At 42.9% G+C, this 16062-nt stretch overlaps 1 protein-coding gene across 2 annotated transcripts in view; it reads right to left on the bottom strand.

Moving 5' to 3' along the window:
* Positions 1–3253: 3253 nt before the first annotated feature.
* TMEM39A (transmembrane protein 39A) overlaps positions 3254–16062 on the bottom strand; it is a 30123-nt gene continuing 17314 nt past the window's right edge. For both annotated transcript variants that reach the window (XM_056109200.1, XM_056109199.1), the window contains 5 exons: positions 15051–15205; positions 10706–11054; positions 9730–9917; positions 7751–7871; positions 3254–3741 (listed from right to left, as the gene is read on the bottom strand). In XM_056109200.1, coding sequence (XP_055965175.1) covers positions 3508–3741; positions 7751–7871; positions 9730–9917; positions 10706–11054; positions 15051–15205 — 1047 coding nt within the window. In that variant the 3' untranslated portion in view covers positions 3254–3507. The remainder of the gene's footprint in view (positions 3742–7750; positions 7872–9729; positions 9918–10705; positions 11055–15050; positions 15206–16062) is intronic.

Below are 16062 nucleotides of genomic sequence, written 5' to 3'. Positions count from 1 at the left end.
GAGCCAGATTTAGAACCACTAAGTTAGCAGATAAAGTTAAGAGAAGTGGAGCACATACCGACTTTGAAGTACATCATTATTACTGTTCAGAAAAAGCTGCTGCTTCTAATCAACTTAAATACAATTATAACTCCAGTAGAAAGTACCAGTGAGAAGCTCCTCGAGAATTCTGCTTTCATCATTAAAAATGGGCAACTAAGAGTATATGCTCGAGCGAGCCCGGCAAGCTACCGAGAGTATTCGGTTGCCAGACACAGTAACAACAAAGTCTCCAATGGAGACGTTACTGGGCCCGCTCGAGCTCGAGCAAGAGTATATAGTTCTGAGGATTTGTGTGGTTTCGATTGGAGTAGTTGTGAAGTTGTTGAATTTCTGTAAAGGGGCCAGGCAGTATGAGTATTCCCACTGAGACAGAGGTTGAGACTTCCATCGTTACATGGATCAACTCCAGCAATGTCACAGGTCACAGGTTCCTGCCCCATAATCCACATTTTTTTTTTCACTCTCAAGTCTGGTGTTTCAGCACATGAGAATTTGAATAAAATTGGGTGGACAGTCATTGTTCTACACAGGTCTTGTGTTTCTGCTGTGAGGGTCATGGGGAATATAAAACTTGTTTTTCTAGTACTGAAATAAGGTTCACAGTAGGTCCAATTTCCAGCAGAAATGATTAATGAAGGCCACACCCATATCCTATCTGATAACACCATTCATCTAGGGGCTAAATGTTGCAAAGAGTACAACACTGACAGGAAGATCGGCTGAAAATGTGGAATGATAAAGTGTGTGTCTCTTGTCATTATCTTTTTCAAGGATAGAAGAGAGTGAGCACCTTTTCAGACATGAAGAGTCAGGGAGATGTTTAAGGTGATAGCTGAGATCATTCTTAGTCCAGTTAGTAGAAAATTGGAGATCAATGATCGGTATACGGCAGGTCATTTAGTAGCCTGATGATTCAAAAACATCGCAGGGATCACTTCTCTGAGGAGAAATGATATAGCTTCTTTCCTCTTTCATTAGAAACCCATGAAGTACATAGCCATGTGTTTTACTGGATAGATCATGCTTCGTAATAATGCTACCAGACTTCCTGACTTAAAATTCTGCAAGAAAAAGCACTTTTTCCAAGAAGTCTGTTAGAGAGCTACGTGGTTTCAGCTGTTTGTTGAGCTCAACAAATGTTTCCAAAGATGATAATCAAAATGTTTTTCTATTGACTAAAATATATATATATTAAACCTTTCATGGAGACATTAAGTGTAATTAAAATAGATTGTTATGCTTATAAATGTATTCTAATAAATGATATAAAATACAATGCTTATGGTGGCACAGTGAACTGACTGGAGGAGGGCATGAAGGGCATCCAAGTCAACAACAGAACCCAAACTCTTTCTCTAATTTCACGTCCAGGTTCGGTCTCATAGCAAAAGGCCTGATGACTTGCCTGATGGTCTCCTTGACCATAGGGGTTACTTCTGATCAGAGCTAGGAATTGCCCCTGAGCACCGCTGGGTGTGGACCAATTCACCCTCCCTCAAAAAAAGGAAAAATTTTACATTTTACTTACTGTATTTTCACAGTTCACCCTCTTACTGCTGCAGTCACACCCGAGATAAATGGATGGGAAACGAGAAAAGAAATGAAAACTGAGAATTACTCTTCAAAGTTCTGCTGCTTTGGGTCTATAATGTGCACAAGTGTGAACTTAGTTTTCCTATCAACTGAATCAGAGGGAACTTGTCTTTCAAATGATGTTAATGATGCTGGGATTGGGGGGGGGGGACCAAAACTCTCCTTTCCTGCCATCTACTATAAAGAGAGGAGAGGGAGGGGATAAACGAGAATATCCAACCCAGTGTCCTTTGAGTCTTAATGCAAGGGGAGTCAAGTACGACCATTTGGACAATATTTTATTTAGAACCTGACACCACCACCAGTCAGACCTGCCCGCCACTCCTACGGCCTCAGGGTCCTGGATGCCCACATTCCCATCTCTCAAGCACCCCTGCTCCCAGTGCAGGGTTCCACTCATCTTTCTTTCCTGCAGTTCCACAAGCACCCTCTCCTTAGAAAATCCTACAGCCTGTCTCTTCACTGCATGCCGATTTTTCTCTCTTAAAGCAGCACACTGGTTTAAGCGTGTCTGCCAGACCACCATTTTCTCTTGACTGCCTTGTCATCAAAATGCTTGCTAGCCCAAAGAAGCCTGTCTTCAAGATCCTACAAGAACTGCAACAGCTCCTCACCCCTTGCACTGTCTTTTCTAAGAGATCGTTTCTGATATCTCACTTCCACTTTAACCCCAAACGACCACTATCGGTGAGTTGCTGCTAGACTATTGCCAAGATTGTTTCCCTAAGGGAGTAGGAAGAGAGGAAAACTAAGGAAGACTACTTAACTAAGGGCTTGCCCATTCTTTCAGCCTGTGTTTTTGGCCTGCAAATCTGGCTCACACAGCTTAGGCACTAATCTCCCACATCTCCTTCTTCCACTCACTACCTCTCCCCATCATGAGTGCATATGCTCTAAAGACTATCTTGAATCTTTTCTAATTACTACCGAACGAGGGGCTGGAGCGATAGCACAGCAGGTACGGCATTTACCTGGCATGTGGCTGACCAGGTTTAATCCCCAGCATCCCATATGGTCCCCTGAACAGCACTAGCAGTAATTCCTCAGTGCAGAGCCAGGTGTAGCCCATGAGCATCGCCGAGTGTGACCCAAAAAGCAACCCCCAGGCCCCCCGCCAAAAAAAAAAAAAAACCAGCTAATAAACGATAAGAAAACATAAGGAGGCAAAAGAAACAATTAACATGGGGCCAGAGATCGTACTGTGGGCGAGGTGCCTTCTTTGCATGGGGCCCAACCTGGTTTGGATCCCCAGTATTGCATAAGGTCCTCCAAACTTTGCTAGGAGAGGTCTCTGAGCACTGCTGTATGTAAACCACCACCCCCACCAAAAAAGAAGAACAGAAAAAAATAACTTTCAGGATAGTGGCTTAAGATGTCCTAAGGCAGGAAAGAAGAATGAGTTCCTATCAGAAATGCAACTTCTTTAACCGCATCTTACCCCTATGTATTCCAATACCATAAGTTAACAGACGGAAATGGGTCCTATTGAGCACCCTGCCTGGAGCATGAAACCAAGTGAGGGCCGACAACGGGACAAACTGGAAGCAAAGAAGACACCCAAGTCATGTGTGAAGTGATCTAGGAAACGTGTTCACAAATGAATGACTTACTCCAGAGCCATATGCAAATCAATGTCTTTACTGGAGAGGCACACCTCTCATATGTATATTATTAAAATATACTAACACACGAACGAACGAGCACGTCGCCTTGTTTACGGATACATTTAATATCCCTTACCCTTCCCGCCTTTCAAAACATAATAGTATACAAAATATAAAATATCTTAAATATTTATAAAAATCGCAAGGGAAAAAATAGAACGTATGAAAATATTTTTATCTGAGTTCTCCCTCATTGTTGAGTGGAGGCTTAGTTAGCCTTGAGTTCGTAGCTGTTGAGTGGGTAGGAGTATGCCCTGCCTAATACTATTCTGTCCCGGAGGAGCTTAAATAGAACATAGTAGTTGCAGAAGAGGATGAGCGCCATGGAGAGCGTGTGGTTCCACTTCTCTGACCGCAGCAAGGAGTAGAGCTGGTAGAAGACAACGCTGCCCTCAATGAGGATGAGCAGATTCAACAGTCTTAGCGGACGATGAAACAGGAACTGTAGGGGTTAAAGAGCAAAATGTCAATCTGTAGAAAAGTAGAGTCGCTATCAGTGGATCTATACACGGCAACGAACAGATCTGTTTAGTGAATAGCAGACTTCTCAAGAAATCCAAACCTTTTCCTTTTGCCCAGGGAATGTTCCTGAGTCATTGAAGGTGTCCGTCCTCCCAACCCCCCCCCCCCCCCCCCGCTGGATTTTTCCGAAATGACAGTTTACATAACTTTATATGTAACCAAAAGTATATTTACCTAGACAAAGGACCAGGTTGGAAAAAAACTGGTATGGGGGCTGGAGCGATAGCACAGCGGGTAGGGTGTTTGCCTTGCACGCGGCCGACCCGGGTTTACTTCCCAGCATCCCATATGGTCCCCCGAGGACCGCCAGGAGGAATTCCTGAGTGCAGAGCCAGGAGGAACCCCTGTGCATCGCTGGGTGTGACCCAAAAAGGAAAAAAAAAAAAAACTGGTATGGTTTTTGGACCACACCTTGCTGGTGCTCAACGGCTAGTACAAGCACCTTGCTGGGGCACGCAAGGGACTGCTTCTGCCAGTGCTCGAGAACCATGTGGTGCCGGGGAGCAAGCCCAGCCTCCTGCATCTGCGCATGAGCACTGGCCCCTGGTCTATCCCCCCTGCCCCGGGAAGTATCCCAGACTATGAATATCATGCAGAAAGGAGTGGAAAGTATTATGGAGATATTCAGACAACCACGTAGATCATAACCATCTGTAAATGGAAAGATGATCATCTGTACGACTGTTTTGTTCTGTACATCACGTTTTCATGGTGCAGCAGACATAACCCAGGGCATTACACATGCAAAGCAGCGCTCTACCACTGAGTGCATCTTCGGTCCCTGTAGGCTGATTTTAAAACATTAACACCTACAGCGGACATTTAGGATAAAGTATTGAAAGTCGGAATATCAATACAAAATCTCTAATTTCTCTTTAAACTGTTTATACACCACAGTCACTAACTCACATCTGTACTGGTGATCTTGAACCACTGCAGACTAATGTAGTACACAGGTGTGAAAAGGTTGAACACCACTGCTCTACACTATGTCTGATTATTTCCCCCTGGAGATTGAGAGGTAGGGTGTACAGAGCTGGGACAATGAAAAAAGAAGGAAAAATTAAGATCTGGCTGAAAAAAGATGTCCACTTTTCTCTTCAACCAAAATCCTGACTTTGCTGAGTTCTTAAGATGAATTCCACGTAAATTAAAAAATAGTTATTATGAGCAGAAAGAGTTCATGGATGACAATATTTCATAATCTTCAGGCTTAATCAGGCTAGACAAATTCAGATACAGAAAGATTTGTGGCACCAGCAATTTATCAGTTTTAGAAGGCAGGGCTCAAATATAAGAATAAAAGCAATGTTTATGGTATCTCGGGTTCTTAGGGGAAATGGTTGTTAGGGGCTAAAGACAGTACAGTGGGTGGACATTTGCCTTGCACAGGGCAGCACCAGATTCAATTCCTGACATCCCATATGGTCCTCCAAGCATTTGCCAAGAGTAATCCCTGAATGCAGAGCCAAGAGTAAACCCTGAGCACTATCAGGTGTACCCATTTCCCCCAAAATAAAAGAAAAAGGGTTGAAGCAGGATATTATGACATGATCTCCAATAAAAAATACCATGTATAAAACTAGCTCAGGTTTCTACAAAGATTTTTAGAGGTCAATTTAATTGTGTAATAATTATAATTAAATGCACTAATAAGCTACAAACTTAGAGTATAACATGAAGAGAGGTTTTAAAATTGAACATTTGGGTACATTTTTAAACAACTGTTCTCAAACGTCAGTGTGCCGACAATTCATTCCCAAATGAATCTTAGCTAATACTGCTAAATTTCTTGGATCCACATAGTAATTATTATTCAGAAGTCTGGGACAGAGGCCCTGAGAAACCCTTTTTGTTTCGGGGCCACACTCAGTGGTGCTCGGGGATAACTCCTGGCAGTGGCTGGGGGGCCATATTTTAGGGTCCTAGGGATCAAAGTCAGCAGCATGCCAGACAAACACCCTACCTGCTGTGCCATTGCTCTTGCCCCTGAAAAATTATTTTCAAAGAATAAAACAGGTGATTTATGTCAAAGTTGCCCAAGGGGAAGCAGCTGAGAAGCATTAATTAACCCATTTAGTCATGCAAAATCAGTAAACTTGCCCAATCCGTTTTCTAATGGTATCCCCAAATCTTCAGCTACAGGTTTAACTTGTGCAAGGAAGTATTTAATAAACAGAAAATGCCAGTAAAACATCTGGTTATTATAAATTTTTAGGGAACAGTTAGGGCTAACTGGTGTCATTTAGGGTCTATGGAATTCAGCTGGTTGAGTTTAACATTCTGTGTAGTAACCAACTGTATTGCATCTCTGTGAATTCCTCCACCTTAAAACAACCCACAGGAGTTCAGAAGATGCTTAGAGTTTCCTCCTTCAATGGCCTTTCCCCACACAACTCCCAACCCTCATCCTATCAGCCTTCCCTCCACCGGGTCTTCCAGAGTGAGCGATGCTGCCCTTCTCCTGAAGGGGCACAGCAACAACCCAGGGAGGCGACAGCAGCCTTGGGCACAACTGGAGGCACGTTATTCACTTCATGAGGGTAGACTTCCAGGGGGAGCACTGGATGATTTTTCTCTTTTCCCCAAAGGGGGGTGGAAGGTCAAATAAATTTGGGAATTTCTGCCTTACACCATAGTATTTACAATAATATCCTGCCCTGGGGCAAGTTTCCAGATTTCATGGAAAAGCTCCTTAGTGGCACACACTTGCAGAACATGCAGTCTCTCATGAGGAACAGGGAGATGGAAGAATGGATGGAAGAAAAGGAAAAGGGGGTTAGGTCCCTCCAAAGAAAAAAAAAGACTAATACCAAGAGCTAGTACAGGGTTTAAGGCATTTGCTTTGCATGCACCAACTCTAGTTCAGTCCCAGCTACTGCAGATGGTCCCCCAAGCAGCACCTGGAATGATCCCTGAGCACAGAGCTGGAGTAAACTGCAAGCCCTGCCAGGTATGGTCCCCAAACCAAAAAGATCTCCTGGGGTGAGGAATGTGGCTCAGATGGCATGGCATGCTTAAGAACCATGATACCACATGATTCCCCGCAACCTCTGCATTCAGTTGTAGCCCTGGTGGCCCCGAAGTATTTCTGCGGTGGCCACTAAAGGTCTGTACACAGACTCCTCAGACTGTCCAGACACGTCAGGGATCGACAGGAATTTCCTCCAGCTCCCCTAAAGCACTGCTTAGGAGTCCCAGCACCCCTCACAAGATTCACAGTTCATAGTTAGAATACAATCTCCATACAAAGAGTACCCGTTATTGGTTTTGTCCTTTAAAACTTGGGGGAAGCGGGGGGTTGATGGTGTTTGGGTCAAATCCAGTGGTGTTCAGGGGATCATACATGGTACCAGGGATTAGAACCAGGGTTGGTGGGATGCAAGGCAAGTACCTTATCCTGCACTCTCACTTTTAAACTTTTAAGTCCTTTCTCCTTTTAGTCCAGAGAGGGCAAGTGTAAGGTCACAGATCATGGCATCAACCTAACTTTGAAAGAGGAAATTAAGGAGGTAACACATATGCAAATAGCCCCCAAATTAAAAACATCCTATTACTGCTATATTAAATATAATTCAAGGACAGAAACATACTATAAGGATACCAAACTATTAGAATCTTAAGCCAAATATTACGTGTAGAGAACTTAGGAAGAAAAACGCCAGTCTCAGCTGACTACTTGTTTCAAATACCAGTGTCAACAAATTGAAATGTAACTAAAGAAACTAGGTATTGAAAGCAAGGATAATAGCACATGGCCTTCAATCTACTGTTCAGAAAGTATTTCCAGAGGATAAGGGCCATCACAACAGAGAGAACTAAATGACTTGATTTCCTCGTATGTGCTAATCGCACAAAGCACTTCTACAGAGTGGCCCTCTCTCACTGACTCCTAAGGTTTTGTTTGCAAAGAAATAAGAGATACTTGCATAAAAGCGGGCATGGGATACGTCGGAAGGCACTGCCACGTTGTAAGGCCCCATGGCTCTGTATAAGCATCGGCTGTGTCGCACCAGCACCCCTTGAGGCCATATTGTATTTTCTGACCAACTAAGGAAGAAAAAAATGCAGTGTTAGTATATTGGTCATTACAGTTAAGAGTGTGTCTGGCAAGGCCAGCTACATTTCTACTGAAAGGATTACGTATTCAAGGCTTCATCTGCCTGAATTCTCAAAAGTACAGTATTTCCAAGGTCAGACTAGGAGTTAGAGAGGAGCTGTTACCGTAAACTTCATTGCTATGTAGGAGATGGAGGTTGCAAAGTGATAGTTAACCCTGTATCTCAGGACTTCGGAGAGTGTATAGAAATCAATGTGTAAGTAAGGATTCAATGAGCCAGAAAATCAAGAAAGTGAAAGCAGGCTGTCATCTCAGTCACAAGTGAACAAAGTCTACTGGTAGAAATATTAGAAAGAATAAACGAGAGAAGTGGATGGCAGTAAGAGTAAGAGAAACACGCCAAACAAAGTATGATATTTACTGCAGAATTACATGCCTCATTGATCATTTACTTTATCTCATATATGCAAGAAGCTACACAGATGGACACAGACACACACAGGCACTGACACACGGACCTTCTTTTTATTGCTTTCTTGTTTACTTTTTACAGAGGTTTCTCTAAGAAAAAGAAGTTATGGAAGAAGCTTCATTCTTTCCAGCACCAATGTAATGGAGTTGGGATGGGGGTGGGAGTCCTCAGGTTAACCTTTTTGAAAAATCTAAGTTAATTCATCTCTTCCTGATTTTGGAAAGGTTAGTTTCCTAGGATTAAGAACTGGGACAGCATTTTAGATATGTTAAAAAAAAAAAAAAAATCTAGCACCCTGAAGTTTTCCCAGCTCAGAAAATGTTCCGGAGGCCTTACTCACACTTACCAGCCGTAAAGTGATGATACACCTCATGGCCATGTGCCATCAGGAGCCTGAAGATGCACAGTACTAGCACTGTGGATTGTATTTTCAATTTTTATTGAAATTTGTCCTTTGCCCACTGTCGGGTTTCTTTCAGCCTGGCCCAATCTCTTTCAGTTCCTGGGCTTGAAGGCCTGCGCTAATCTGTATCAGACATCAAGGCAGATAATTGAAGGGAGGACTCTGAGGGGGAGAGGGGAAGCGGAGGTCACCTCAGTCTGTCCCACTTAAAGAATTTCTCGGTGATGAAGTTTGTGAAATGTTCAAATTATAAAAGGAAGGAAGATGAAGATGATCCAGATCTAACAGACAGGTATGATCGCGGGCTCAGAAGTGAGAGAACAAAAGGGCCCTAAAGTTAGCCATTTCAGATCACAGGGATCATGCAGAGGTATGACCAGCAAGGAGATACGATGAGGATACTTAGAACTCAATTAGGAAGTTTTCATTTAAAGGTGGGGGATGCAAGGAAACATTAACGAATTTAGAAATAACAACAACGACAACAACAAAAACAATAAAAAAGGCAGGCAAAGAAAATTATGAGAACAGATTTCCATTCATAAGGAAGGAAACAAGAGAGAAGCACACTTCAGCTGCCTAAGTGTGACGTGATTAGCTAGCAACTATTTAGCTGTAATAATGAGGATGAGAAGACAAATCTTTGAAATCTTCCAAAGAGAATTAAAAATATACTATGACTCTTTGAATTTCGGCAAAGGGTTAAGACTAAATAAAAACTCCAAGATTAAGCCTTAGGAAATAAACTTAACTGGGCAGATGAAAGGTAGAAGGCATTTAGAGGAATGGGGAGGAATGGGTGGAGGAAATGAGTTAGTGTCCCCTGTGTTCCGTTTAGGGTGATGACAAGAATCCATGTAGACAAAAACTGGAAATTAAGTGTCAAAGCCAAGAACAAGAATGACACACAAAGCAAACATGATCAGCAGCAGGTAGAAAGATGTTGCATGGTTTTACCATCTAGCCTACTCACATGTGCTGTGGAGCATTGCTATAGGACCCATGTTCGAGCTTCTGCCACTTGCCCAAGTGAGCAGCTGATTTATGTAGCAAGTCACAGTATTTGGATGGCAGCAGTTGTGTGGTGAGCATGACAAAAGCATTGATCCACACCATAATGAGGTGCTCGCACGACCAGCGCATGTCATAGTACTGGGTACTCTGGAAGAGATCAGAAGACAAAGGAATGATCCACGCGTCAATGGGCAAGAAGGCAGGGATGAGTGTGCACATTCGCCCTGCAGACAAATGTTACAGTAAGTCACACATGCACTGGCTGTCCTGCTGCCTGTGCAGAAAGTTCAAGAGCAGAGTCTCCAAAATCCTTCAGCCTGACTTTCTGGCTGCATGAGTCAGGGCTGGGAGGGAGAGGCAATCATACTCTTAAGTACTTCCTTCCTAGAAGTGAATATTCTCTGCGAAGGACACTGCAACTGCAGATATGCTTCTCAATGGGTGAAGAAGGGCACTAACATGTCCTGAAGATCTCAGTGGGTCCAAGTGACATCCAGAACCAGTTTTCTTTTCCAGTGAAGCCAACTGAAGTTTAGATAAAGTTTAGATTTAGGAAAACTCCTGATAACCACTGATCAACAACATCAGGCTGAAATTTATTGATGTCTTAGCCCTTCGTAAGTTACTATGTACTGATTCTACTATAAATTTAAGTTTCATTCTCCCCGGAAACTGAAGAGAAAAACAAAAACTAAAGTTTTTTTTGTTTTTTTTTTTTTAAAAAAAGGGAGGGGAGGACCAGCACGGGCATCACATATATGGAAATACCTATCCGCCAGCCAGGAGCGGTATTAGCGCACTCCATGTGCAGCCGAACTCCACCATCCAGGCTGCCGAAGGGGAGACAGAGAAAAGGGGGATTAAATAAGAAATGCCCAGCTTATGTAATTCACACACAAATCCAGGGAGCACCTGAAAGCAAAAAGACGACTTACCTTCACAAAACACAGGGGGAGGAAGGCAACATAATAGGCACTGAAGAGGGAGTTGAAGAGAACTTCCTTGATTCGGTGGTTGAAATCTGCTTTCAGACATTCTATTTCATTGCGAATGAGGTCTGGAGAGAGGGGGCAGCTGTGGGTGGGGATGGGCGTGGCGTTATTAAACTGTTCCTTCAGCGACTCCAGCAGTAAGGAGAGGAAGTCTTTGGACTTGGCCAAGCCACCCACATTTGAGGCACTTTCCTCTACTGCCTGGTGCTGAACCACGTAGTTATAGTCCGTGAGGAGAAGGTGAGCTCTACTGTCTTGGTGGAAACAGCAGAGAGGAACATAAACACCAAACCTGCAGGAAGAAGATTGAATTTCATAACTACATTAATAAAGATAACTGTCAAGATTCATCAGATCAATAACTGTCAAGATTCATAGTAAAAATGGGACAGAGCTGACTGTAAATCCATTGTTTTGAAGCTCTTTATCAAATTTCTTCCTCTAAATGTATTTGTGTGTGTGTGTGTGTGTATATGTCTTGTTTGTATATGTGTGTACACATATATTTACTGTAAAATAATAAAAACCATCAGAAAAACACAATGATAAAGTAGTAATCACCTAGAACTATTTATTTTGTAATTGATACAATTAGGGATATATGCTTTATAATGTATGTGTTTTGTCTCCTTCAGTATAAACTATTTTCATTCCTGCTGCTTTAATGGTTGGTGAATGTTTATAAATGTGCATTATATGCTGAATTACATTTTCTCCTGCCATGAAATATTTTTCTGTAACAATCTTTAAAAGATACTTATTTGTTTCTAATACAAGTACCACCACTTACTAATTTCTCCCTTGCTGAAACTCAGACTGAGTCCTAGTCTCCATGATCACAAATTAACTCTGTAATAAGCACTTTCCCACACAGATTTTTATGTACAACTGTTGAATTCTGAATTGTTTGTCCTTCACTTCAAACTTTTCCTTCATGAGTAGTTTTCAAGCTGTTGAGTCATGCACCCCACTCCCACTACTCCCACAAATGCTAATTCTCTATGTCTGGTTCTTCTTTGCTACAGATCTTACTACTGCATATCATTTCCCATATTGATCAATTTAGTGCTTGGTCTATCTCTCCCTCTTGAAGCAGATTTTAATCTAATTCATAGCCATATTATTAGAGCCTAGAATACTGACTGCTAGGGGATGCATTTTTTTTCCAATAAAAGGAAAAAGGATAAACTTGTTATTAAGAAAATGGCTAGGGGCTGGAGTGAGATAGCACAGTGGGTAGGGAGTTTGCCTTGCACACGGCCGGCCCGGGTTCAACTCCCAGCATCCCATATAGTCCCCCGAGCACCGCCAGGAGCAATTCCTGAGTGCATGAGCCAGGAATAACCCCTGTGCATCGCTGGGTATGACATCCCCCCCCCCCCAAAAAATAAAAAAGAAAGAAAGAAAGAAAGAAAATGACTAGCAGCAGTAGCAGTTCTGGGATGCAGAATGTGCCCTGAAGTGGCCAGGTGCTTGGAAACAGGTACAGCAGTATCAGGCAGACCTCACACATGCAAAACAGCGGAGGCAAGGCTATAGGTTCAAAATAACTTAAACTGTATGTGCAGGGATGTAAGAAGCTGGGATGCATGGAAAACTGCAATGAGGGCCCCACTTCTATCTTATGGTTGCATCTTCTGCCATGTAACTGTACAGCCCTCACTCTATGGGTGAGATGATGGGTCCTATCCCCATACCAGGCTCAACAATGTGACCCTTTTTGGCCAATGCAATGTGAGCAGACAAAATACAATCATAAAGCATTTTGAGGCCTAATTTCTTGCAATTCTGACAATTTCACTAAACCACGTACGGGTGACAGTGCTAGAGACTGAAAGAATGTGGAGCAGAGCTGAGGGGTCCAAACTGTCTAACAACAATTAGGCATGCGACTGAACCCAGCCAAGATCAGGAGCACCTCCTAACTTCTGACCCCAAACAAGTACAAGAAATACAAGTTGGTGCTACTGTGGTTTTGTGGTTGTTACAGCATTATTTGGCAAAGGTAAGTTATACAGGGTAGAATGAGTAAAAAATGGAAAACGGGTGTCAGTGGAGGACTTTGTAAAGGAAGTGATTAAGACTTTGGAGGGTTCTGAGGCCCTGCAGGAGTGTTCAATGCAAATAAAGTATTAACATACCCTCCAAAAAAACTTTAGAGGGGACCAAAGCGATAGTACAGCATGTAGGACACTTGCCTTGTACGTGGCCGTCCCAGGTTCAATCCCTGGCATCACATATGGTCCCCAAGTGCCGCCAAAAGTGATCCTTGAGCACAGACCCAGGAGTAAGCCCTTAGCACTGCCAGGTGCAGCCCCGAACCACCACCCCCTTCAAACAAACAAACAAAAAAATAAGAGAGAAAAAAAATTTAAAGAGGGTCAGGGACATAGATAGGTCAGTGGTAGAGCACTTGGCTTGCATGTCTGTGGTCCTGGATTCAAGCACTGGCACAGAAGGAAAAAATAACAAAAGTGGTGTGTGTTGGGGGGAAGAAATCTTTAAGAGGGTTAGTTAACAAAATTAAACCTCCATTTGTGTGTTTTGAAATTTTAAAAAATTAAACTTCCATTTTAATAATTATTCTAGATGCAAAGGAAAATAAATGGAGGTGAGTAAGAACAGATTACTAGAAGACGAAATTATTACATAACAGACTAAGGAGAGAAGACAGATTCAAGATAAATGTAAGAGCTACAACTTCTAAATCTTTGAATTAGTTTACCCTAAAGCACAGCTATTTGACAGGAGGGGGGGGTCCCTTTCCATTTCTAACCTATAAAAAACAATAACACAGATCTATGATAGATGTCACTAACAGGGATACATTCGCCTTCAGAGGAATTTGGCATGCAAATGACCAAAAAAAAGTTTGTTTATACTCTACTTATTGCCACTCTATCTCTTTCTGGTGGCTTGTATATTTCTTTTTTCTTTTCTGCCAATTTATTTGAATAGGTTTTTTGGTTAATCTTCTGGGTTTTTTTTCCCCTTTAGATGTTTCTGTGTTTTGTGTGTTTGTGTGTGTGGTCACAGGCGTTAAGGAACTTGCCTTGTACATGGCTGACTCTGGTTTGAGCCCAGAGCTGCATGGAGTTCCACAAGTCCCCCAGGAGTGCTCCCCGGGAACAGAGCCAGAAGCCCTGAGCACTGCCGGGTATGGCCCAAAACATACACAAACATTTTTCTGTTCCTACTCTTTCCACATCTCAATACCCTTTTCTCGTAAAGTCACATTACTTAAGTATAGATTTTATCCTACATCCAGTTTTATTCTTTCCTCTGCAAGACTGAGCTTATTATACTCTCTTCTGTAGATTTTATTTTGTTCATTGTGCTCTTCATATGCAGCATCTGTTTGGAATTTTTTACATTTTCAATCTCTGGTAAGAACTGCTACTTCCCTCTTTTCTGATGTCATGAACTTGCTTTTCTGTGTTTGAGATTCTCTAACTTCAACAAGCATCATTACCAGAGCCCACCTAAAGTCTTGTGTTAGCTTCAATTCAGTACCTTTAAGTCTGTTCTCTGGTCACTAAGGGTTTTTTGTTTCTCTTTAAGGATTTTCATCTTGATGTATTTCTAAGGCAAGCTCCTTGCTAAGTTTTGTGTTCACACCTGGGTTACCTTTTGTTTCCCCATAGATGGTACTGTGGTGTCAGCAAGAGAATTTTCTTGGTGACAATCCTGTGGGAGAGAGCCCTGCAATCTTGATCCCAGCCCAGGAAAGCCGTGCCATGGAAGGGCAAGCAGGCAGAGGCGAGAGCTCCACGCGACCTGCTGTCCCGCCTCTGTGGCAAGACGAGATCCCTACACACACACAGGCCTCGATGCTTGGTTTTTACCTCTGCGTTGCAGTCTAATCTCTGAACTACACAGATTCCCAGAAGGGAGAACAGGGTTTAGTAGCCCACAGTGACACCAATCTAACTTCAACTCAGTAGTCGGGCCCAGCCTTTGGTCCTTTCTGGCAGCACTCATTTCAACCCCACCGAGGTGCTCACCTAGGTGAGAAACTGTGTCTCCAGTCTCTGCTTCCATTCCCAGAAGCTCACTGACCAAAAGCAATGACTGATGCCAAATGTCCTGCCCTCTACTTCCATGAGCTACTGCACTGAAACCTTCACAGAGCAAAGGTTAAGTCTCCCAAAGAGGTCAAGGTGGTTTCTGGTCATGCATGGGAGGGGAAGGCTGCCTACCATAGCCCAGTTATAACTACAGCCGTGACGGCTGACCCAAATAATTTCTTTAACGTTTATTAATGAAATGGTGAAAGTGATGTACTCACGGGTAGCCAAGGAAAAGAAGATTGAGGACTGAATGGCTTCGAAAGAGGTTGACAAGGGTCCAGCAAAGCACCCATCCACACAAAGTGAGTAGCACCAAGCGAGCTGATATCAGGACCATGTAGTGAATCATAGATGCTGCGCCCACCTTAGTGGCCTAAAATATTGAGAGCACCGAAAGTGACATTTGGTAAATGACCTTATTCAAACACAGTATAATTCCAGGAAGAACTTACTGGGGGCAAGAGAGAGAGCACGCTCAATGGGATGGACACCACAGTAAAATTACACAAGGCCTGGGTTCCATTTATGACATGACAGGGTCCCTCGAGCACTGAAATCAAGAGTGCCTGAGCTCTCTTAGGTCTAGTCCCAATTCCCCACCCCCCAAAAACAGATCTTAGTAGTCAAGTTTAATGGAAAAAAAACTGAAAAAGTTTTTCATGTGCTTTACCATTCGTGTGCTTTACCCCTCAGTCATACCTCCAGCCAATATTTTCATCCTTTTACTACCTGCATGCTATCCCATTATACAGATATACCATATTATTTAAACATTCCCTTTTTAATAAACATTAGGATATAAATTCCGTTTATTCTTATTTGCTTTGGGGCCACATCTAGCTATGTCCAGGGATCACTCCTGGTTGTACTCAGGGAATTATATTCAGTGTCAGGGATCAAATCACTTCTGGCTATATGCAAAGCAAGCACACTATCCCAAGTACTATCTCACCAACCCACAAATTAATTCTAGGAGAGGTCCTAAAACCCGAGGATATGATCCAAAAATACTTTAAAAAAAAACAAGAAGAGGGGCTGGAGCAATAGCACAGCGGGTAAGGCGTTTGCCTCGCACGCAGCCAACATGGCCGACACAGGTTCAATTCCCAGCATCCCATATGGTCCCCCGAGCACCGCCAGGAGCAATTCCTGAGTGCAGAGCCAGGAGTAACCCCTGAGCATCGCCGGGTGTGACCCAAAAAGCAAAAAAAAAACAAGAAGAGTGCTAGA

The sequence above is a fragment of the Sorex fumeus genome, unplaced genomic scaffold (genome assembly GCF_029834395.1).
Source record: "Sorex fumeus unplaced genomic scaffold, SorFum_2.1 ptg000265l, whole genome shotgun sequence".
NCBI lineage: Eukaryota > Metazoa > Chordata > Mammalia > Eulipotyphla > Soricidae > Sorex > Sorex fumeus.
Note: the sequence above shows the minus strand (reverse complement) of the source record. Positions and strands in the feature narration are given on the sequence as shown.